The sequence below is a fragment of the Cryptosporidium ryanae genome (genome assembly GCF_009792415.1).
Source record: "Cryptosporidium ryanae isolate 45019 chromosome Unknown contig_8, whole genome shotgun sequence".
NCBI lineage: Eukaryota > Apicomplexa > Conoidasida > Eucoccidiorida > Cryptosporidiidae > Cryptosporidium > Cryptosporidium ryanae.
In genome coordinates, this window is record NW_027125486.1 from 179590 (window position 1) to 205064 (window position 25475).

Below are 25475 nucleotides of genomic sequence, written 5' to 3' on the forward strand. Positions count from 1 at the left end.
AAACGAGAATGTTCTGGGTCGAAGTTGGTTTCTGGCGCAAACACCACAAAACAAAATTGTAGTTACCTTCGCAACCTCTGTGTGGACTGAGCGGGAGAGTTTAACCTGATTGAGTTCATCCTGGAGCTCGCTTTGCTTCAGCAAAAACGGTGTTTAATGGATAAATGCATTAAGAAGACCGACAAAACGCATTGAATGCTAAAAGCGAAGAATGTTGTATTGTGAGCCTCTTTTTCCAGTATTTCCGGCCTGTTTTACGCTGTTTCCTGGATGATTCTGAACGGGAACCATTCTCCTTTTCCAGTCACTTGAGTTTTCAAGTTCGTTTATAACAATGGCTATACCGATTTTGAACCTTTCTCTTGCAGAGTCATCCATGAATACCAGATCTATTGAGGTTAGCCTGGTCATGTGTTTTCTTTCTCTGGAGGATATGTTTTTGTCCAGGCTGTTCTCGTCCACGTCACTCTCTGAATCGGTGGAGCCGCTAAGTGGATCTTCGTCACTGCTTGTTACCCTGAGGACCTGCTGCTCTGAGCTGCTCTTTTCTTCCCTTTTCATGTTTCGTCTAGATCCACCTTTCGATTTCTTCTTCTTTTTATTAGGAGCTATTTGGTAAACCAGCTTTACCTCCGGCTCCTCCAGAGGTCCGAATTGAGCAATTCTGAGCCTGTGTATCCTGAAGACCCTTATTTTCGTGAAAAAGTTGAGTCTCGCACTTTCCAGCTTCGACTCGTACCATGTGGCATGTTCTGATCTGAAGTTCTTAAGTGATATTATTCCCTGATTAGCCTTTAGTGAACCTTGATTGTTTTCGTCCACACGTTTGCTTTTGTTTGTACCATGATCATCTTTCTTGTCATTTTTGTGTCTGTTACGCCTGTTTTTGTCGTGCTTCTTGTCTGACTTGGAATTGCTTGGGTCGTCTCGAGAAGCTTTTTCGCCACTTGCTTGAAATTCTGGCATTTCAGTTTGAGAACCAGATGCTCCACTGCCATTCACACCAATCCGTGGTATTTGGTCAATCAGACCCAAAAAGTTAAGGAGACCAACTCTGGCACCTGAATCAAAAAGATCTGTGTTTTTTGAGTTTGTTATACAAACATCCAAAATCTCTATTTCAGGAGGCACCTCCATTTCCCTTCTGAAATAAAGATCGTCCCTTGTTTCAAGCATTGTTGAATCCGGACAAAACCAGTATCTCCAGTCAACCTCCAACTCGTATATACTGTTTACAGTGACAACGTACAGTCTAAGCTCGGCTCTTTCCACATCATGGAGTACAGCCGCTCTTGGATAGGGTTTGCTAGGAAATCTTGAGCTTTTATTAGGCGGAAAAACGTAGTCCATCACGTAGTCAAGTATATCGTCTATGATGAAGAAGTCGCTTTTCTTCTTCTTTTGCGTTTGTCTTAAAGAATAAAGTTTATCTATTTTTGGCTTATTTAACTCGTTTCTTCCAAGTTTCTCAGAAAGTGCAAACTGAAGTGCCCTAATATTCTCTAGTCTCAATATTGATCCCAAGCAGTCTCTACTTACAAAGTCATAGTTGACACTAACAGGTGCAAGGCCTTCTGTCCCTTCATCCCTAAAGGTCTTTTCTGTTCTTGTTTTCAGCAAATGCAACATATGGTCTCTGTCCTCTATTTTGTCAAATATTAAGATATCGTAAAAAGTACTCTTCCATATAGGTCCCTGAATTCTTTTGCCGTGGACTCCGTCCTCCCCTCTCCGACTCGCGTCTCTGTTTAGTCCAGGCAAAGAGCTGAAGTCCCAACCCAACATCATTATTTGGTCTCCCAAAAAGCTCTTTACGATTCTTCTCAAGTCCGTGTATTCCCTTTTTGCAATTACAGTAGGATCACTTCTGTATTTGTACTGCTCATGGGAAATCACATTTCTGACTGTATTTGGCCTTTCAAATATATAGTAAGCACGTGTTGTTATGACAACAACGCATCTTCTCGGAGTCCTGTACTCTAACGACTCATCCTCCGGGGACTTTCCCTTGCCTCCAACGACTCCACCAAACAACTCGCCTATGGCTAAAATATCTCCCAATCCGCCGTTTTTCTCCCTGCATACCTCCTTCTCCCTGCTTCTAGGTACAATTCTCCCCATAACGTCGTCCTTAGACTGGATAAAAACGTAACAGGGGTAAGTCCCGACAACTCTTTCGTTTCTTTTATAGTAAAACGAAAGAAACAGTTCAATTCCCCTGCCGAAGTGTTGCGTGTTGACGTCCTCTAGAAGCTCAAAAAGGAGAGAGCGTCTTAACGGGAAGTGACAAAACACGAAATGATAGGTAAATCCCTCCAATACACGATATCTCAAGCCAGAAGACTTCTCCATCATTGAGGAAAGTGATCTGCAACAACACTGTCTCATTGTCTCCCTCAGATTAACTAGGGTCTCTGGAGTTGACATCCCACCACTTCTTCCAGGACTGTACTGTCTTTTGAACATCAACGGAAGGTGAGCTGTGTAGGTACCGTGGGAACTTCCTATTGAGATCTGTACGTCAAATAGAATCATCTGCTTCAAACAGTCCACCAACAAAGGTGAAAAGAAGAACCTGAGCGTTTTCTCCATGCCGTATTCCTGTATCGACTCTAGCCTCGAAAACTGTATATTGCCCATGTGATTAACCATTGCCAAGATCGCTCTGGAAAACGACGTGCAAAGAAGCTGCTCTTCAGGATGTAGATGTCTTCTAGTGGACTGGTGGAGTATATAGGCCACTTCATTAAGTATGTTATTCACGAACCAGAATCCTATGTAGAGCGGAATGAGTCTGTCCATGGACAAGGCATCCTGTTCCGGATTGGTCTCAAATACGCTGCTCAGTATTAACAAAAACTTCGAGGCAACATGCGATTCCAGCAGACCACAACTAAGCACTAGCTTTGCTGTTGTCTCGAGAATGTACGGCTGACCCATTGCCTTCCTTGCGTATTGCCTCAAAGATACGCTTGTGTTTGATCTTAAACAGGCATATACTACTCTCAGATAAGCCGATACCGGTAAGTGGCTATTTATAGATCCAGAGACAATATTTTTCCACACCTTTCCCGTTCCAGCTAGCCTATTCTGGGCGGAAATACACTTTGTAGTGCTTAGAATCGACGGTCTCAGTCCCAAATTTCCCTCAGAGCTTCCGTCTACTATACTTGTTTGCTCAGAGAGGCCCTCCGAGGAAATCAGCTCCTCCTCGGAGCCGGTAGTGAGCGGACCGTACTTGTGATATATACCGTGGAGAATGTTTCTGGTTCTCGGATGTATTATCTCAGTCTCTTCATTTGGGTTCTCTTGGTAGTCGGCTTCTGCGGTCTCCAGTATTTCTGTATCAGAATCTGAAAGGATCATCAATCTCTCCAAGTCCGAGAGAGAGGAAATGGAATCTGAAAGACTGGATTCCGGATCTTCAAAGTCAGATTCGAGATCGCCCTCTGCGTCAACTCCCGTCTCTGTTTCAGCGTCCTTATTCCCTTGTCCACGCTTAAAGTTTTCGGTCTTTGACAGTTTGATCAATGCCTTCTCCTTGAGAATAAGAGAGCCTTTTAGAACTCCTGCCCAGTAGTTGGCAGCTAAGAAAATTGAGTTGGTCTTTTTCGTTGATCCCTCCTCCCTGTTTTTGTCTCCAGAAGCGGAATTTAGAACTTCGTTCTCCTTGAATCTCTCATCAACCAGGTTTGACAGGAATACCAAGGTCTTCGTGATTCCGTCCTGTTTCACGAATATCTCCTCTTGCTCAAGCTTGTCAACCAACTCCTTCTCCTCCAAAAACAAGAGTTGTTCTACAAAGGGTTCGAGCGACAAATCCCATATCGCCGATTCTCTCAATACAATGGAAGAGAAACAACTCTCCAGTGAGGTCAGACCCTCAGCCACCGAGCTTGTTTGCCTTTGACAAATCAGGGTTTTCTCCAGCTGGACGCTTTCCATGTCGTAAAGTTCCCTGTCTGAAACTCCAATCAACACGTCTGCCAACCGACTGAGTATTCTCGTTGCCACCTTTTTGGAACAGGAAAGCCTGTTTTGACCCTTGAAAGTCCCGAGTAACCACTCCACGGATCTTCCGCACCAGGAAATCTCCAAAGCGGTGTCCGGATCAAAGGCTGCAAAGTGCTTTTCCTCTTTTTTGAGCGAGTGTTCGAAAAACGCCTGAATTTCCTTTCTCCTTAAGTGCTCCCTGAACCCATCATGTCTAGAGAGAGCCCTTATAAGTCTGGACGAGGCCAGAATGGTGTAAATGTCATCTAGTTGAAACTCACTTACGTTGCTTAGATGACTGACCACCAATCTAAATGGAGAGTTCATTATGAACTGGTTCCAGGAATACTTAAGTCCCAGAAACACAATTAGACCTATATCTTCCGAAAATGTGTCTTTGAAAATGTACCAGTTCGCACTTCCTTTGTTGTTGACCAGTCTTCTGATATAGTTAAGGATGTGCATCCAAAAGTGTCCAAGCACACCAAAAGTTGAGTCATTGGCGTCCTCATCGTCCACGAGGTTTACCACATTGATTTTGCTGTTCTCGCCGTCTCCGATTGCTATGTGTTTGAAGTCTGATCTAACTCCTTTGTTGCTTCTGGACTCGTTCGAGACACTGTTCGTGTTTTCATCCGAGTTCTCTTCGTCCTCTTGATTGTAGCTGTCGCTTTTGGTCTTTCTCTCCTCACTGCCTCTTTTAAAGGCCTCCAGCTTTAATATCTTTAGGAATTCATGGATTGATATCAAATCCATCTCAGAAATGTCTATCATGGAGAGTATTTGTATGGCAGAAGCAGGAATAGTTTCGGAAGGAACTTCCAGTAGTCTCATGAAAAGAACACAGTAGCCTCTTGTGTAGATCTCATTGAGTATTTTGGCACAAACGCCTGTGTTCTTATTTTTGAACACGAAAACCAAGAGATCCAGGATTGACTGAATGCTTTTATGTACATGAGACGAGTTCGCATTTTTCATCATCTCAAGCTGAATTGGTGTAGAATAAAGGTTCCCTTCCTTTACTCTGCTCTCACTCGATACATGATAGTTCTCCAGATTTGAACAGTACTTGGATATGAGTTCCTTGAAGTGCTGGTTCCCACTTAAAAACTCTAGCTTCGGAACCAGATAGTCAAGTTGTTGCAAAATGTAATTAAGCACGGGAAAGGCCTCCCCGTTTGCTTGGTAGTTGAGCTGGGAACCTATCGGAGCCTCTCCGGTGAATACTGTCAGTGACTTCCCAACTGTTGGGGAGGTTTCCGTTAAGGGGGTGGACTGCATTGACTCCAAGTAGTCTCTTCTGTTTAGTATATTAAGTATTGCATTTGTAGATGCCGATACCACATTTGGGTCTCCAAATGGAGTCTCTTTAAGAGGTATCAGAAGCCAGTCAATCAAGTGAAAGTTAACAACCATTTGTGCGAGAGCAGGCTCACTCGCCTCCAACAGACCAGATATTGTGTAAATGATTTCGGAACACAACTTGGATGAGTTTTCGTCAAACATAAAGGTATTTCCCGCAGACAGGAACTCCGACAACAAAGGCATCAAAAAATTTGAATGCAACCCGAGTTCGGTGCACGAAGCTGCTACCTTTTTGGAGGCCAGGCAGCAATTTCTTACTATTTGAAGGTAGTATGTTATAAGTGACAGCTGAAATTCATTAAACTTAACGAAATCGGGGAGTATGCCCAAACTCAGCGTCTCTTTTTGTTTGCTTGTCCGTAGTTTACCCTTGACATCCTTGACTCTCCTTTTCGCTAACAACTTTGCCAATTTGTATATTGAAAACACGTCTCCGCTTCCCAAGTTATCTGATGCTGGTATTTCTCTCATTATGTAGTCCGAAGCTCTGTCGCTTACTATATGATCTATGGAGGACCATTCATACACGGCAATGTTATTCCTCGCTTCTCTTCTCCCAAGCACTGCCAGCGACTCTCCCTGGTTTCCCACATCTCCTATTGAGTTATTCGGCTTCCCCAAACTCGGAGTCGAGTACATATAAAGGGTGATCAGAGTCCCGGCGAGATCAACTGGGACTCCGTATCCCGAGAGCACAATAGCATTATCTCTGTAGAGCGACGAGAGGGCCAGGACCGACATTAATGGTCTGTGGAATTCAGTTCTCACGTGCGACAAGGCGTACTCCAATATAAGTCTAATTTCATCTCTTAATGCAACAGCCATAAGCCTCGACTGGGGGAGAATGGCTATACACGCCAGCACGGTTTGCACTATGGGATCGGAAAAGAGTCTTCCCTTGAGTCCGGGGAGCACAAACGTGCCAATAATATAGCTGATCTCGCTCTGAGTGTCCTTCCTTTCCATCAGATTACCAAGTAAACGAGCTATCGAAACCGCGAGACCACCAACTGGGATGTGCATCAGTCTAGCGAGTGCAGTCAAAAGCCATATTCTACAGAAATCAGTTCCGGAAACAGGGTCCTTCTCCTGCCTTTCCAAAGAAATCGCTGCTAGCTCTATGAACTTTTCCGTCTCCCTTTCCATTTCACTAGGCAGTTTGCAGTCTTTACTAAAGACCTGTATAAATCTCCTCGATTCAAAGACATTGGTGTCGCCAAGATCTCCGCCTCCCTTTATCGTCCAAGGTTTCATTGTTTCATTGTATATCCCCTCGCATCCTTGCAGAAACTTTGAGCAAAGCAGGATTGAGTTCTCCTCTTCCATCATGCACTCCAAAATCTCAATTAAATAGTCCAATCTCTCGTGGTTAACGTTGTCTCCCTCTCTGCACGTCCTGGAATTATACGAATCGAATCCCTGTTGTGTCTCCACCTTGAGCATTTTAGTGACGTCATATCTTCTGCCCAATCTGAGTTCGAACACATCATCATATCCCTGCAGAAGACCAAAGTTAAAGTTGGAGTTTCTGCTTCTCTGCGACGATTTGAGTTTTTTCCCATTCAAATACTTTAATTTCGGAAGAGCTGTAATTATCATAGACTGGTATTCCGGGAACACTTGGCAAAATGGATTGCCCATCAGACTCAATCCCACCAAAGTATTCTTAAATGCACATATCAATCCTGCCAATGTGCTCGGAAGAATGTTTAAATTGTTGAAAGACAGATCCAAAATCCTCAGCTTTTTGCACTTTCTTATCCCGTTCCACATGTCCAGCTCCTCCGCACCACCCTCGTTTGGAGAGGATATGTTGTTCATGGACAAATCCAAATTTATGAGGTTTTCAAGCAAACTCAAATCCGGAATGCATGTGAGGTTATTCATGCTCAAATCCAACTTCAGTAAAAAAGGAAGGTTCAACTGATTTTCCATACTCAAATTAGACAGTCTGTTTCCGCTCAAATCCAACTCCATTAGGGTATAAAAGCGATATGAATCCTTTAAACTAAATACATCCTCCAAGTCAGTCAGCTCATTGTCCCCAAGATATATTCTCTCTATCTCAGACGTGTCCAAACGGGGATTCAGTATTCCCCCATCCTTCCCTCTCAAAGTTATTAATTTGAACTCCTTGCCACTGAAATCCAGTATCTTATGCTTCTTCTCTTTCCAGCCGCTCCCCAAAAGCCTTCTAAGGCTGTATTTCGTTATCACTTTGATCTCCTCGCCATTCTCCCCACTGTATACCGGCAGTTCCTTGTGACTCGTCTCTTCTGTCTCCATTTCAAAGCATCTATTTTCTGTGCAATACTCCGGCAGCCGTTATCTAATTCTCCATATTTGGCTTTTCCCCTCCATAACAGTCTGGGTCCTGTGTAAGCCCCTCCTGGAGACGCTCTGTTCGGACAAGTTCACTTTCCGTTATTATTAGTCCTCGAATCTTTTTATCCTGTCAGCACTTCTCCCTTGTCGATAAGCCTCTTCCAAAATCGCCTGCTGTCCGTATCTTCACAAGCCCCACCAAAGATCTGTATCCGCTAGTTCTTCTCCTGTGCGCCCGGCACGGCTCCTTTTTACAGTATTTTCCCTTCGAATTTTCCCACTCAGATCTATATTTGCTGTTACCACACAAGTCGGCCTTGGCTTCTCTGCACGGTCCTCCGCGCGCCACCGCCAACGGCACACAGTGCCGCCCAGAGGCGGCGGCGCCGAGCGCGCCTTCATGCAATATGTTATTTGTTGGGAGCACTAAAAAGGCAGGCAAGACAGTTTAGAAGAGAAAATTGCATGAAATCAGAGTAAAGGGGGCGTAACACGAGAAAAAATACGGTGAAAAAAGTTGAAATAAAGGTTTGGTACATTCGAGTTTTCAATTTTTAAGGGTCGGAAAACGCAAATAGAATAGTTGAAAAGCCGTTACCAGGAGCAGGATAAGTCACTAGAGTTTTTAAGGTTTCTGGCCTTGGAATAATGGAAAAGTTAGCTAATTTTGTGAAAGGGTTAAACTAAGTTAGAAAAAAGGAACTTCACACTGAGAGAAAGGACTCTCCCTTTCCCTATTACCATTAACTTTTCTACAGATACGCATTTTCAAAGGAGAGTACGGCAAACCTTGTTTCTGTGAATAAATACAAAAGGTAACATAGATATAGGATACACCGTGTGTGTGTGACTCAGCTCGAGCAAGAGGAGCTTCACATTAGGAGCGAGACGAGAGTCAAGAGTGTGTTCGTGCAATACACGAATAGAGTGTATATATGTGCGAGAGCAGTCGCATATAGACATAAATAGAAATCGACTTGACCAAAAATGGGTTGCAAATATTCGAGGGCAAATGTGGAGTTTGTATCAAGACGAAAGCTTAGGGAGGAGAACAAACAGAGGGAGGATAGCGATGAGAAGAAAACAACTGCATCAGTGGACCTGCACGCGACACCTGGAATGTTCATAACACCTAAAAGAGCCCATTTATCTGAGATGTACCAAAGAATAAGGAAGCTCGGTTCAGGAGCATACGGGGAGGTTCTTTTGTGCAGAGACAAAATTTCAAATGTAGAGAGGGCTATCAAGATAATAAGAAAATGTACAGTAAATACACCTGCAAATTCAACGATATTGGAGGAGGTGGCAGTGCTCAAGTTGCTGGACCACCCGAACATAATGAAATTGTATGACTTTTTTGAAGACAAGAGAAACTACTACCTCGTAATGGAGTGCTATAAAGGAGGAGAGTTATTTGACGAGATAATTCACAGACTTAAATTCAACGAGGTCGATGCAGCCGTAATAATAAAGCAGGTGTTGAGTGGCGTAACTTACTTGCATAAGCATAATATAGTACACAGAGATTTGAAGCCGGAGAATCTGTTGCTGGAATCTAAAGAGAGGGATTCAATGATAAAAATAGTTGACTTTGGACTATCTGCAGTGTTTGAGCATCAGAAAAAGATGAAAGAAAGACTTGGAACGGCGTATTACATAGCTCCGGAAGTATTGAGGAAGAAATATGACGAAAAATGCGATGTGTGGTCAATAGGTGTTATACTTTTCATTCTTCTGTCGGGATATCCGCCATTTGGAGGTCAAACTGACCAGGAAATACTGAGAAAAGTAGAGAAAGGGAAATATACATTTGACTCAGTAGAATGGAAAAATGTGTCGGAGGGAGCCAAGGATTTGATTAAGCAGATGCTTCAATTTGACTCACAAAGAAGAATATCGGCTCAACAGGCCTTAGAGCATCCATGGATAAAAGAAATGTGTGCCAAAAAAGAATCAGGCATTGAGTTACCGAGTTTGGCTAATGCCATAGAGAATATGAGAAAGTTCCAAAGTTCGCAAAAACTTGCTCAGGCAGCTCTTTTATTTATGGCGTCCAAACTAACGTCTCAGGAAGAAACGAAGGAGCTCACTGAGATATTTAGACACATTGACAAAAACGGCGACGGACAGCTGGATCGTCAGGAGCTTATAGATGGTTATTCTAAGCTGCTTGGTGAAGAAGTGGCCACTTTTGACATACCACAAATTGAGAGTGAGGTTGATTCTATAATTGAAGCAGCCGACTTTGACAGAAACGGTTACATTGACTATTCGGAGTTTGTCACTGTTGCAATGGACAGAAAATCCCTCTTGAGCAAGGAGAAGCTCGAGTCTGCCTTCCAAAAGTTCGATCAAGACAGCAACGGAAGAATAAGTGTTGACGAGCTCGCTTCTTTGTTTGGGATTCAGCAGCTGGAGAGCTCAACTTGGAACGAAATCATCTCGGAGGTTGATTCCAATTATGACGGAGAAGTTGACTTCGAAGAATTTTGCAACATGATACAAAAACTCTGCAGCAGTAAAGAGCAAACTCTTAAGTTGTGAGTATAAATATACTATAAACTCAATATTCAATAATGATATTACGCGAGTCACTGTAGGGTTTAGTTGAAACCTTCCCACTCACTATTGCACTAAAGTTTTGTAGTTTATCTTACCATTACAACAATTACATGTACTAACACTAGTCACGTTAATTATTTGTTGATATTTAACAACCAGTTCCAAGTGCGTTTATTTCGATTACTCTGCTTAGAGTCACCTTAAACTGCAAATCCCCTCCCTGACTCTACTAAATGACGTTTAATATTAAATTTCGCTTACAGAGAGAAGCAAAAGGGGAAAAGAATAGTGGAGTTGATTAAAAAGAAGAACGAGTTTACATACCTTAATTCAACTTAAAAACGACTAGATGCTAAAAATAAATAATAATGTTACGACAAAAACAACCAATGAATCCCCATAGACTGCTATGCTGAAATGAAATTGCTTTTAAATCCCTGATGTTCCTTCAAATCCTCAGCCTTTTCCCTCTGGTCAAGGACCAAAACAATAACGCCAATCACAAATAAGGCAATCACTGATGCTATTAAGATACCCCTTAACGATTTTTTCGGACTCACAGACAATACCAAAGTCCAAATTTGCGGGTTGTACAAAGGATTGAGCCGTGCAATAACCCTGGTATTTGGTATCAATCCCGTCCAAACATGTGAATATTTAAACTGCTCATATTTATAATTAAACCCACCAACACCTTGGTCAAAAAATTCCTTAAAACCTAAATTGCTTGATGTTTTAGCTTGATTGTATTTTCCTTGAGAATCAGCGTCTAGATCAACGTAACTGTTAGTGGCATAGTTGGTTCCCACGTACAATTCCTCAATGTAATTGTTCGTCTTTCCCAGACCAAAAACGACAAAAGGAGTCTGCAAAACGCCATTAGTTGACTGCGAAAACTGGGACGAACTCATTAATATGTCGTCACCTGTCAAACTTGTCATCCTAATTCTAATTGTAGTGCCATAAGAAGTGACGCCGTTGTTAGCTTCACCAAGGCTAATGGTAACACCATTGTTTCTTCCATTCGTCTTGCTTCTTTTGAGATCTCCAACAACAGCGTTATGAGAGTTTGGCGAAATGTAACTCAAAGCCGAGACCTTAATGAACAAATTGGGATTCTCAAAGGATGCAAACTTAACGTTAACCTTGCACAAGTCTTTTTTAAGTTTCCCTTCTGGATACGAAACCGATATTATGTCCAAAAAACCATTGTCATAAATATCGAAAAAGGCACCATAGTCCACTGAAAATTCAGAAAATGTATTTACTGTTCTTGAGACTGCAAATCTTCTATATATCGAATCAGAATTGAGGTATACTTCGGGACTAAGAACAAATCCTGAGAACCAAAACAGGGCCGTCTTTAGTAGATTTAATAATTTATCGTACCAAATTGAAAAGAGTCCCTCTTTAATGAACAAAAATTTATCATTATCTGTACTACTACCTGTATGCAAATTAAATGTTGAATTGTTATTTTCGTGGTTGAATATTATAGGCAAATTTTCTATTAACTTCAATTGTCTGGTATTATTTGGATACATTACAACTGCCAATATATCCGGATATCCATCTGAATTAAAATCCCCTACACTAAAAACAACAGTATCTCTATCATTCGTACCCCATTGTAATTCAACATCCCTGTTCTTTTGTTTATTCGGGAAAAAAGACAACAAAGACACCATTTGATTGGCCATTGTGTTCAAATGGCTTTTATTTTCGTCATCTAATAAACCATCCTCCTCATTTTCATCACTGTTCTCTGTGCTATCAATATTGAGGTTGTTTTCTACAGTCTCGTCATTATTGTAGTATATAAGCGAAACAGTGAAACCGTTATACAGAGTTGTTCCCAGTCTTACATTCTTATCTATAGATCCACCCCTAAATAGTGAAGAAAAAAATGAATTGTTTTTCTTCTTCTTCTCTGTCACGTATGTGTCTTGAAATACCAGACGATTATCTTCGTCGGTAAAGCTGTGTATTGAAAATGGCGAACTCTTGCAGAGCATTTTGGAGTGTCTGCATTTGACCGAAAGATTGTTATTACTGCCACTGTTGTAGTCCTTTAAGTTATTGTTGTATCCAAAAAAACCAACTTTGCTATTGTGTATACAGTTGCTGTACTCGTGAATATTTGGAATAAATACCAAACGACTTTTAGACTCACATCCATTCTTTCCCATCACACAAACAGGAACGACCAAGTCTATCGTTCCGTCTCTATTAAAATCTGAATATGAAATGCTCCCCGAGCCATGAGGAAGGATAACTACTCCAGAATTATAAATATTATCTGTATTCGCATTTGGCACGTATCTCCTGAATTTAGAAACCCCATTGACCATTGTATTTGTCCATATTTCTAGTCCCTTTCTAGTGTTCTCGCTAACATCTAATCCGTCTTCCAAATCGCCCCTATTTTGCTTACCTTCATCGACGTAAACTTCCAATACCAAATCGGACCTGCAATCGCCATCCATATCTATAAAGGAAGAGGAGTGATTTTCAACTAACCTGCCGTAACCACCTCTTTCAGGTGAAAAACTCATATCTATCCACTCAGATAAATCATTTCCCCAATCATATCTTTTGAATGGTCCTTCTAAATTAAATAAATTAGGTGAGTTAAATAAATTTAACAAAATGAACCTCTTTCCATCCTCAGATTCACACAATAAATCAAGCATCCCATCGCCATTTAAATCAAAGACTAGTGGTTCTACTATTGATAACTCGTAATTTGAATCAGACCTCCATAATTCTGTTAATTCACCACCATTTTCTAGACTTCGAACAAGCAATATCATTCCAAATTTACTTTTGATTTCCTTTCTCGAAAATAAGCCACTACTATCACCTTTTTTTTCAACATGATACGTCAGCAATATATCCACATTCCCGTCCCCATTCCAGTCACCTGGTAACGAGGATACAACTGTGCCATATTTGAACTCAAAAAAATGACTTCTCACGAAATTATTCTCAGTTAAGTTCCACAACAATACTTGTACTATCGATTCACTCTCACTGTAAACCACCATATCTGTGAATTTGTCATTGTTGAAATCAATAAAGCTTAATATTTTACCTGATATCTCGTTAAAGTTAAGGTTCTCTACATTACTATCAGACTTTCCAGATTTTAATGAGAGCTTTGACTTAATCCAGTCTAAACTCAAATCACAAAATGCTATATCTGAATATATAATGATAATTATTATAACTATTAGTAACCATCTTTGCGAACTGAATAACCCATTTTTTCCTAGATTCATTTTCAACAAAGTGGTCTATTTCCTTATATTGCATTTTAAACCATTACTACCTTAAATATGTATTCTATAACCACTCATTATATGCACTCAAATTTATCACTTCTTTCTCTTTATTTCAAGTGACCTGTTTTACCGCCAAACCTTCAAAATACATTTATTCCCACCAAATCATTACACAATGAAATTTACATTTCTTATTTGATTGTGATAATTCTTGTTGATGTTTTAACTGCTGTTTTGTTGTTTTGGCTATTGTTGTCTTTAGATTCAGCACTCAATTTTCCCTTTTGCACTAAATAAATGGTCTCGTTCGTCAATACCTCTTAATCCCCATTACCCGGCTACAAGTCAATAAAATACTACATTATCACTTGGAAATTGTCGTTTCCGTTTTACTATCACTCAAATTTTATCCGAAGTTTAACGACTTCTAAAAGAAGTGTGTACCTTTCCTTTCCAAATTTCGTATCATTGTTTGGATGGGAACTTAGAGTATACCCTCTTTGTTGTGGGGACGCCTGTTTAGTAGTTTGTCAGGTTCCCACGCACATTAGTTTTATTTTTCATTATTTTCCTTTGTTCTGTATCTCATTAAATCACTATAAGAAAATGATATAATTATTTATAACTTCTTAATTAAAATAATAATATAATTGTAACTTGGTACCGAGTAGAACGTAATCGACCATACTATATCGAACATACCGGATCCCATCCGAACTCCGAAGTCAAGCGGTATAAGGTCCGGTTAGTACTGGGATGGGGGACCACCCGGGAAGACCAGGATGTCGATTGCCTCTTTTTGGGCAATAAAAGCGGTTCTTTTCCTTTTATATCATCATAACTTAATGCACTTGGTGCTTATTAAAATTTTTAATGTTCAGTCTATGCACAAGCCGCCAAAATCTTCTTCCAGTAATGTGAATTCAAAATCATTTTCATTAAGCTACTGTTTTTACAAAGATTAATCACTTCCAAATAAATGTCTTAATTAAGACACCAACTACAAAACAGCGTAAAGTATGTTTGTGTTTGTTCCATATACCGTAAATATTAATACTTTGTTTTAAGCAAATATTATTTTGCATCAAGACAATGTTTAGCAAAAATGTGCAGTGTGGGTAAATGTGTATTTTGCATGCAATGTTCATTTGTAACAAATCACATGTTTACAATTCTTATGTCTTTTTTAATTAAAGGGAGTTATTATAACTGCAGTTATGCAAACTTAGAAAATTATCTCTATTGAAAATAAATAAGAAAAGAGAATTGACACGGCTACAATATGGAATACTTTTTTCTTTTTCGAGTATAAATAAATTATGATTAAGCTCTTGGTTAATATTTAATGCAGTATTATATATTTTCGATAATTAGAGCATTGAACAAATCAATATTCAGTTATTAACTTAAAATGTATATCAAAGTTGTTGAGTTAAAACTGAACTTCAATCACAATTCTAAGGCTTGTATGGTTGAAATAGAGTATATAATAAGGTTTCAAACCAAGACTAAATAGTGCTTTCCAAGGTGAGAATTCTGTTCGCATTCTCAACCGTTCACGTTCAAAAAGAGGGGCAATCGACATCCTGGTCTTCCCGGGTGGTCCCCCATCCCAGTACTAACCGGACCTTATACCGCTTGACTTCGGAGTTCGGATGGGATCCGGTATGTTCGATATAGTATGGTCGATTACGTTCTACTCGGTACCAAGTTACAATTATATTATTATTTCAATTAAGAAGCCATAACTGTTTTAGTAGACACGTGGAACAATGGTTTGAGTGAGATATAAAAGAATTATAGACAAAACTTACTTATTTATATATTTTTCGAGCGATAGGGAGCAAATCGAGGTATTTAAATAAGACGAAAAAAGTCAATGGGTTTAATGACTACTTTGAAATAATAAAGTTTTTATTACACAATACATTGTTTGAATATAAGAGTTTTGATTTAAAAATATTATTTACCTAATCTATCGAGTTAAATAAGTTAGAAGCAAACAATTACAAACAAAATGAGAAATATAGTACTTACTGGTATATTGTCTTTATTGGCACTGTTTAATAAGGCTTATTCTACTGACTTAACCGAACAAGCTACAAAAGGGTTGGACTTTTGTAAATATCCAGAGCTTTACCCAAATATTAATCTACATATTGGTTATTGGAGTGGATTCAGAGGAAGAGCTAACCTTCTTCGTCTCGTAAATGAATTGTCGAAGCTGTCTTATACAATTCATAGTTTTGGTGGTTTCAATGAAGAAGGTCTATATGAATTTTCAGATTGGCATGGTTTGTACAAAGGTTTAATAGCTAAAATAGACCCTACCTCTCAGCCCAACTTGCCCTTTTTAGTGGACTGTACGAACACAAGAAAAACAAAATACATGACAGAGACGCTAGACTTAATGATTTACTTAGCTGAGAAGTACAATCCTCAACTCCTTGGTGAAGGTTTGGGTTTGCAGGAAAGTCTGGTTAAAAGCGCTAGTGTAACTGCAAATGAATTCTTCTCTGGATGGTCAGCACAAATAATGGGGAAAGAAGGCTCTGTTGAGTCAGTGTTAAGTTCTGATGATTTTTTCTCTGATGGCGACATTGTTTCGGGTCCAATGATAAGCTTGTTTCAAGCAGAAGAATTTTTGCGAGATAAAGTTGACCAATTTGGTGGTCCCTTGTGTTTCGGAATAGATCCAACAATCCCAGATATATTCTTGTATGAATATGCCAATATAATGGATACAATATTTCCCGGAATAATAAGTGACTATCCCTATCTGAGAGGTTTGTTAGACGCATTTAATGATAATCCTATTGTTTCTGGTTTCTTTAACTCAGATAGATCTGTAATATACCCACCAGTTGTGGCAGAACTTCTTCCATTTCAATATTTTATGGCGTTCAATCCGAGAAAAACACTAATTTCGGAGCTACCTAAGTTTGGACAATACTTAATGTTCTACGGTCACTCGGAATCAACATCTGCAGCGTCTGTTTGTCTAGCAAATAAAATCTTTAGAGTAGCGTCCTCTAATGTTGGATCTGAAATACTCAACGATATTTATGGCCTATTACAGTTCTCTCAAATTGTGGATGTAGGTGTAAGAATAGTAGGTAGAAACGCCCTTGTACGTTTTTGGTACAGAATAACGAGGAAGTCACACATAACTAAAAGAAATATGAAACGCAGCTGTGTTGCTATTATCACATCTGGTAAATATCACCAAGTTAGTTTAACACGTGAATTAGCGGAGGAAATTTGTGCATCATTCGTCAATTGCTATACAAATAGAGGCACTGCTTGGAATATAACTAAAACATTAACTTCTGCTTCTAAAAGATATAAGTTCTTTGGTGGTTCAACACAGATATTTAATGCTGAAAGATTCTTTAAGAAGTATCTCACATCACCGCTCCTTTTCGCTAAGGCTATTAGATTTTACTATACTTCCAAGTCAGTGGCAAATTGTGGCTCTCTATCTAAAAGGTTTATTGTAGGTTTTCTCACTGAGGCTCAAAAACAGAACGCAATATCTACTTATGGTATTACACTTAATAATGACCTTGCAGTTAGGATATGCATTGGATATTCCGGAGATAAAGGTCTTCATTCGTTCAGTGACTCGTGTTCAATAAGTACATTATGTAAAAAGGCTTTGTCCCCGTTCGATTTAAATGAGGAACAGAGGATTTCCACAGAAAAATCAGCTTCTATTGTTTCTTTATTGGAACAGATAGCCAATTAGAATCTCACGGCAATACATATAGCAAATAATACTCCCAGCTGTTGGCTTTTATTTGTTCTAAATACCTCAAATTTATACAAATTACCGTGTACTCTTATTTTTTTAATATCAACTACTTTTTATTTTCATTAAAGTTCATTAAATTTACCAATTTATACATTTTTAATAAATTACGTCCAATTAACTAATTTTTAATTGGGGTTGCAGAGTCCAGTACCTCGACGCGGAAATTCAATTTCAAAATACTGGTTATGAATTTGGCCTTTTGTTGCTTTTAAATTACTATAACAACATTTAATGTTTATTTTAATTAAAATAAACTTAAATTCGTCGCACCAGCCAAAGTTTCCATTAAAATAGCATAATAAGAATGTATGTGGTATTGACTTTTATTTCATGTAATTTAGAGTTAGTAATATTTAGATTTTAATTTAATAATATTTATCTTTTTAATCATATTATAAAGTCGTGGGCTATTTCTGAAATTTTGGGTTTACTGTTTGAACAATGTTCTGATACGTCCTCTAGTTTAACTGACGTTACCCATGCAGGATTGAAAAATGTACTGCACATATCAGCACTTATATTCATAAATCCCTTGTTACCCCAGCTGACTCCCCAACTGTTTTTCATGATATAGTACCTCCTTCCTTCACCTGTTGTTCCGTACCCAACTAGTGTGACTGCGTGGTCTACCTGTCTCGTTCCACACCAAATGCTGCCGCATGTAGGTGGTTCATAAAATCCACCTGAATAATAGTTAAAGCCTATTTGAAATCGATATTATTGAATTTATAGTGTTTTTAACGGTATATGAATGCGAAAACTTACCAGGCATTAATGAACAAATGCTAACTGTAACCGGTCCGTAGTTGTATATGGCATGTGTAATAACATCCCAAGGATCATCATAATTGCTGCTTGAACCTGTGTAATTCCACATGAAATCATTTATGCTAACACACTTATTACAGCCTGTATTACAAACACCAACTTTTCCTGTTTTGTATGTAGTTGGCGGATACGAATCCTTTGTGCATAGTTTGCTTTTCAACGCGTAGTTGTAAACCTCAAAGGTTTGACCTCCATTGCAGGCCTTTTTCGCTCCTTTTTTCTTCAACCAGCAGTCCAGCGAGTTTTGTTGTGAAAGTTGTGGAATTAAAATACCAAGTTGTCTGCAAAAAGCTCCTTCTATTGAAGATAATGCTGAATAATTGTAGCAATTTGCACATTTTCCCTGATTATCCGGAAAGGTTATACAACTCCCACCCTCTTTTGAATTTGCTTGATTGCTTCTCAAGTCGAAGCTACCTGGGACTCTAAGATTAAATATGGTGATTTGATCGCAATATCATGTTAAAAAGATAAGAAAAAGGTTCCAAACTTACTTTGAATTCAAATTTCTCTCGTATAAAGCCTTCCCATAAACCAAAGAGTCAATATCATTACTCTATCGTTAAAATAAAGAGTTAATCAATAAAAATGCCAATTTAAAACGGAATACTGTTACTCACATTTTTCCCAGTTATTGCAGACAGGTTTCCCATGTACACATCCATGTTAACTGCATTCTCCACCTCCTCCTTCATCACAGAGTACTTTGTTAAATCAAACTCCGCTGTGGGAATTAGTCTTGTTTAGTAAATAGTTTAGGTTAAATAAATTTGTACGTGAAATAATATGACCTTTCATTCAAACACTTACTTTCTTGCCTTATAAACATGATCAACCATATCCATGCAAATGCTTGAATTTCGATAGACTTTATATCCAAGCTGTTCTGCTTCATTCCACACAAGCTCACAAATTGTATAAATCTCATCATTTGAATACTCACTAATATCGGTTTTGTTTAAAATCAATCCTTGACCGTAGCTCGTCTATTTAAGTAAGTAATTGGTAAAACAAGAATCAAAGGGAGCGATTAACACAGTCAGGCGTTATTACAGTTATTTTCAAACTCTTTAATATTGTACTCAACACCTATCCCCTTTCAGCAAAACTGAACTTACAAAGTGTGATAGAAAACCAAACACTGCAAATATTAACCGCATCATGACTACTCCTCAATCCCGTTGTCTCTCAATTGATATAGTCTATATTCCTGTTATACCCTTAAGTCTTGATTACAAATATTCAGCCACTGAAGTAATACCAAGTATAGAAAAAAAGAAAAAATGTACCTTGAGGTAGGTCCAGTCGTGTTCAAAGAGTCCATTTTCAATGGAAAGAAAAGACAATAAAATCAAAGAACTCCAATTAGTAGCATGTTTCCTTTATGATCCGCCAAAAATAACCCTTAAAGTTCTTCGGTCTCGGTATCTACAACTGTTTGACGATGTACCCAACTTGCTTCTCTCTTTTTCCCCACACTACTGCCAAAAAAGTCTCCTTCCTGGTCTCACCATATATCTTGCAATTCAAACCCCAAATTCCGTTCTTTCCCAAGTCTGTTAGCTCAGAAAAGAGATCCCGTTTGCCTGGATTATCTAAATGAGGTCTCATTATACATGCATGCAATTTGTAACAAAAGTATTAAACCGCCGGTTCGGCGGGCTTTGTTTTAAAATACAATGCCGGTATTGCTGCCAATGGTCAGTATGAATGCGAAAAATAAGTTAGGTAGAGAAATCGATTTTTTTTCAAATAAGATATTTGATGGGGAATCACATGTTCCATCTTCATTTTTAAGTTAACAGGATTTCTTTACATCTGGTCTCATAAAGAGTGGTGCCGAGTTAACGATTAGTGGTCCGCAGCGTCCCTGAATGGCGACGTGAATTGGGGTGTTAGTTAAGACTCCAAGAATCGAAAAATAGGGGAAAATTTGAACTACCGATAATATCAATTTGAACATCAATGTCAGGGTTTGACAAGTTTGAAAGGTACCACAAGAACATACTGCAAAGGCAAGCATGGGGCCATCCTAAACAAACGAGTATTTGGAGCAAGTTGACTTTAGGATGGTTGGACGAATACATATACAAGTCCTCAGAAGGGAGCAGCAAGAACCCCTCTGATTTTCCAAGGATTCTAGAGTCTGATTCTGCAATTTACTGGGCAAACAGACTTGAGGAGGAGATCATGAGAATATACAGAAAGAACAGGAAGGATGATGACGGCAATGCCTACAGTGTTAACATATTTTTGGTATTGTTTAATTTGCTTAGAGGATCGTTGTTTAAGATACTAATTGGAAAGTTCTTTTGTGAATTTCTTGGCATTATAATTGCCACTATATTAAATCAAAACTTGAATACAATAGAAAAAATATCCAAGTTGGATCCGAATTCAAGCCTAGAATACGAAAATGAGCGTAAGAAGGGAATATTTCTGGCAATATCTATAGGAATTTTGCAGCTAGTAATGATTCTGTGCTCGACCCAACTCGGTTATTATATATGTCGTCTAACCGTAAGAATTCAGGGGAGTATAACTCACATTATTTACCGTTCACTTCTGTATAGAGGAATAAACAGAATTGACTACTTCCCAGGAGATTCAACGGACAATGAAGATACAACGAGTATTTTCAACAGCATACTAGTGGACATGAATGTTATTGTTAAGGTGATAACATCTATTGTTGACGTAGTAATAATACCTATTAGGATAATTATGGTTATTTCAGTCTTAACAAAAACCATGGGAGGTTCCACACTTAGCAGACCGGCGATGTATTGCATAATATTCATGTCGTTATTTGTGGTTATATTAGAGTTTTGTGTTGCCATTTTTAAGTGGAATTACTTGATTAAACGTGATAAGAGAATGATTTTAATGGATTTTATGATCAGAAAAATATCCACTATCAAGTTCATGGGTTTGGAGAGCCTATTTTACTGGATCATAAATAGATCAAGAATAGATGAGTTGAGGACACGAAAAAAATTCATATTATTTCAGTCTATTTCGTCCGTACTTTACTCCACTGGAAACTTAATTACACAATATGTACTTTTCCGTACTGCTGTTGTTTATTCTGTGTTATATAAACTCGATTTTTCTCCTGGAAATATTGTTACTTCATACTTCGTTATTGACATGTTCTCCCAACGTCTTTCCGACCTTCCAGTACTAATATCGACAATTGTTGAGGGTAATAATTCAAGAATAAGACTCGAACCCTTAATTAGGTACCTAATCATCAAAAATGTAGAAATGCAGGACAATAGAAGGGATATCAAACTGGAGTGTTCTATTGGCGTCGAGGACCACCTAGACCACCAAAATAGTTCGTTGGCGTTCGAGAGCGTAATAAACACAGAGGATGGGAACTTCTTGGAGGACAGCGTCAACTGTCCAGGAAATACCAACATTAATGTTAACATAAACATTGACGATGACCACAAATATTCAAAACTCAGAACTTTAAATGACAATAACATTGTCTTAATTAAAAATGTCGAACTCATCAATGAAACTCACGACAACAGAATTAACATTAATACATTTCAAGTTGAAAAAAACTGTCTAACTATTCTAGAAGACCACTCTTCGGAACGTCTTCTTATTTTTATCCAAACTGTCCTCGGATACAACGACTTTGGGTGTCACATTGGACCAAGAATCAATAACTTCAAAGATTCTATCTTTTATATAAAAAATATTTTAGAAATACCCATTTTTTGGTGTCCACATGATCCATGGATACCTTCAGGTACAATAAGATCAATTATATTGTGTGGTTCTCCAATGATAAAAGAATTGTACACTGCTGTTATCGACACATGCGATTTGAGTGAAGATATGTTGACATGGAAGGAGAGAGATTTAAGGTTTGTTGACAATAAGCAGTCTCTGAGTGGAGGCCAGATAGCTAGAATTGGCATAGCCAGAGCTCTTTATAGATACCATATATTAAAGATCAAGGAACCTGATTTTAACCACCTATTTATACTGGACAACTGTTTTCGTTCAGTAGACATTCCAGTAGCCGTTCACATTCTATCAAAACTATTTTCTGGAGTCAACGCAGTTTTGAGGGAGGCGAACACTATCTTGGTAATATCTCCTACCTTGAAGGACATACTGTTGTCAAAGTACGTTGGGTCTTTTTCCTGTTCAATTAGGGAATACAAATTCACAAATGAGGGCATTACTCATTGTTACGCCTTTTTCAAGAAATCGGGTTTGGATTTCAAAAACTATTTTTTTAATATGAACAGCATTGATGCAAATTATCACGGGAGCGTTAACTACGGCAGCAGTGCACTTCAAGGACAGCAAGTGAAGCTCAATTTAAATTCGTCATACACCCTGTCACTAGAAGAGGTTGAATTGAACGAAGCCCACGAGTCTCCAAATAACGAAAGCGAGACGGATTCACTAGTTCAAGTTAAGCACATCTCCGAAAATGACTTTTGTAGCATCATTCAATCGAAGGAATCGTCTCCTTTATTGGAGAAAATAAGTGACTACGGTTCAGTTAGCTTTGAAACATACAAATCCTATTTGTGTAGCGTTAATAAGCTCACTCTAACACTGATTATTCTTGGAATTATAGTGACCGTCGTTGGAGGAAACATAAGTCAATTTAGCCTGACCTATATTTTGGATTTGATATCAGGAACGGAAAACAACTCGAAGGACGACATTCCAGGCAAGTCCGACTCCCCTATCAATGTGATCCCGTATGGTCCTTCCAGGAACATAGACTTGAGAAAGCATGTATCCAGATTCGCTTTGGATGGGTTCATGAGACCTCTAAAATTATTTTTGGTAAGTAATTTAGATTCAAACAATAACATTGAGTTGGACGTATATAAAATAGTTGAAAGATTTGGCTACTTGTTGTTCATTATTATACTCGGTACATTCGGAGCATATGTGTTCGAGGGAATAGCCTGCATTCAGGCGTGTAAATACTACCACAACAGTCTGCTATACAAAGTCCTTATCAACTCGTCAATCCCAACATTGATTAAAATCCCTGTCGGTCAAATTCTGAACAAATTCTCCACGGACATTATTCTTATTGACTGGAACACAATGAGAAGTATCGGAAGAGTTTCGTGGGGTCTTATTTCGTTTACTATCAATATTGCCCTGCTTTCCATTTTGGCCCCGTGGACACTTCCAATCTTCATTATAATCATGGGCTTGGTTATGTTCAAAATATTCATTCCAATGATCTCGGCGAGTAGAAACCTCCAAAGATCCAATTTGGTTGCCTTTTCACCTCTTTGTTCAATAATGTCTTCTACCCTTGAAGGAACAAGAACCATATTTTTGCTTAAAAACTGTGATCACTTTGAGAGACTTGCACTCAATATACTGGAATACATGCAGAGAATAAGATTTCTGCAGCACACCTCACTAATATGGTGTAACACAAGAATACAACTGTTTATACTCCCGATTTCGTTCTTGAGTTCAGTTATCCGCTTCATTTCTCCTGTTTCCGTCAAATATATACAGGAGAGAATCTCAAGTCCCATTCTTCTCTACTATATCAACATCCTATCACAGCCGTTGACAATAGCATGGGGAATATCAAAGTGTCTTTCTTTGGCAGAGAACGCAACAACCTTGATGGTTGATTGGATTCAAATGGAAAAAGAAATGTGCAGCGTAGAGAGGATTATCGAGTTGTGTGAGCAGATTTCGCAAAGGGACAAGGAAATGAATTACAACTACCACCGGGACGATGTACTTGAGAAAAAGGTACTATTGGGCTTGAAGATGAAGTCAAATAGGAAAGTTCTGTTTATAAAAGAAAATGGAGGCAACGAGTTCAAGAGGACATATGACAACATATTCTTCTCCCTCCTCTCGGGTAACCACTTTTCAAACAACAAATTGCCTATTTTGTCACTTAAAAACATTTCTATAGACTATTATATCAGAGGCCCTTATCCTATTTTGGACACGTCCAACTGCATAATTAAAAATATATCTCTAAATGCTTTTAGTGGTGAGGTTATTGGAATTATTGGCAGAACAGGGTCTGGCAAATCGTCCTTGTTTAACGCAATTTTAAACATATCACCTACTTTGACGGGTTCAATTACCCTCATGGGACAGCAAATCCACTCAATTCCCAGATATCTCCTTAGAAATTATATCGGTGTTATACCACAAGTCGTTTGTATCATCCCAAACTGCACTGTGAGGGATATTATTGATCCCTTCCAGCAATATAACGACAACGAGATACACAACGTTTTAAAAATATGTGGAATATACAAGTATATTAACAACAATTTAAATGGAATACATTCAAGGATAATACTGCAGAAAAAGACGCCTGAATTTCATTTCTCACCTTCATCAAATTCAGCTTCACATTCAACTCCACACTCATGCCACTACTCTCAAAGCCATTTCGCGAATGAAGGAACAGAGTCTTCAAAAATTGAGGACGTGTACAACTGTCTTACCGGAAAGAAACATCACCAGGTATATGAAAGCAACCTTAAGCCCTTTGTTATATCAGAAATATACTTGAGATACTTGTACACGTGCAGAATCTTACTGTACTCCAGAAATTATAATCTTGTTCTCATTGACGAACCCATTGTCTTTCAAAATCAGTCCTCAATAGACTCATCTATTAATGACCAAACGCTTCAAATTATTGACATCATTTCCACCTACTGTTCCCACTGCGCTATCATTACTATTTCTCACGATATTAACATAATTAAAAAGTGCAAAAGGGTTTATCACCTAATTGACGGTGTCCTCAACGAAATTTCATCTGTGAAACACCCCAACTTCAACTAGTCACACCACCGTTTTTTGCTGTTATTTAACACTTACTTGTATCCAACCTCCGAGTTTGCAACCTCCACGCACAAAATCGACTTTCGCTCGCTTTTTTCCTCCTCTCTCACTCGATTCTGCTGTTCCTTCATTAAATTCAACTCCAAAAAGTCCTTCTCCATTTGCTCTTTCTGCTATGCAGAGATTCCACGGAACGCGCGTGCCTCCCCACCCGGCTTCCCACACTAGACCTAGTGTGCACAGGACGCAGATCAAGGCGCAGAGTTCAGACGACGCAATGCAGATTGGCAAAACGTAACACAGACTCAGTTCTCCTTGTCCGCTTCTCCCTATCACCATTATCTGCGCCTGAACTGCGAGAGCCCTAGAACCCACTGAAACTTCCAGCGCCATGCACTATGGTCTGGGCATGTAGGCGCCAATTGCCATGCAGTTTAAATAGTTGGCGGGAAGAGTTAGCATATGAAGGT

At 38.9% G+C, this 25475-nt stretch overlaps 6 protein-coding genes across 6 annotated transcripts; 3 read left to right on the forward strand and 3 right to left on the reverse strand.

Moving 5' to 3' along the window:
* Positions 1–198: 198 nt before the first annotated feature.
* Positions 199–7644, reverse strand: FG386_003485 (uncharacterized protein; the record flags this gene model as incomplete). Its single annotated transcript, XM_067342947.1, has 1 exon — positions 199–7644. The coding sequence occupies one exon, from the start codon at positions 7642–7644 to the stop codon at positions 199–201; it is 7446 nt and encodes a 2481-aa protein (XP_067199174.1).
* Positions 7645–8670: 1026 nt separating this feature from the next.
* On the forward strand, positions 8671–10227 carry FG386_003486 (calcium/calmodulin dependent protein kinase; the record flags this gene model as incomplete). The annotated part of the gene is made up of 1 exon (XM_067342948.1): positions 8671–10227. One exon carries the CDS (start codon positions 8671–8673, stop codon positions 10225–10227), a length of 1557 nt encoding a protein of 518 aa, XP_067199175.1.
* A 425-nt stretch (positions 10228–10652) lies between these two features.
* On the reverse strand, positions 10653–13526 carry FG386_003487 (membrane associated protein with a transmembrane domain near C-terminus; the record flags this gene model as incomplete). The annotated part of the gene is made up of 1 exon (XM_067342949.1): positions 10653–13526. The coding sequence occupies one exon, from the start codon at positions 13524–13526 to the stop codon at positions 10653–10655; it is 2874 nt and encodes a 957-aa protein (XP_067199176.1).
* Positions 13527–15546: 2020 nt separating this feature from the next.
* On the forward strand, positions 15547–17277 carry FG386_003488 (uncharacterized protein; the record flags this gene model as incomplete). Its single annotated transcript, XM_067342950.1, has 1 exon — positions 15547–17277. One exon carries the CDS (start codon positions 15547–15549, stop codon positions 17275–17277), a length of 1731 nt encoding a protein of 576 aa, XP_067199177.1.
* Positions 17278–17730: 453 nt separating this feature from the next.
* Positions 17731–19099, reverse strand: FG386_003489 (uncharacterized protein; the record flags this gene model as incomplete). The annotated part of the gene is made up of 5 exons (XM_067342951.1): positions 17731–18044; positions 18109–18596; positions 18666–18727; positions 18792–18895; positions 18982–19099. The coding sequence occupies 5 exons, from the start codon at positions 19097–19099 to the stop codon at positions 17731–17733; spliced, it is 1086 nt and encodes a 361-aa protein (XP_067199178.1).
* A 1037-nt stretch (positions 19100–20136) lies between these two features.
* Positions 20137–25005, forward strand: FG386_003490 (ABC transporter; the record flags this gene model as incomplete). Its single annotated transcript, XM_067342952.1, has 1 exon — positions 20137–25005. One exon carries the CDS (start codon positions 20137–20139, stop codon positions 25003–25005), a length of 4869 nt encoding a protein of 1622 aa, XP_067199179.1.
* Positions 25006–25475: the final 470 nt, after the last annotated feature.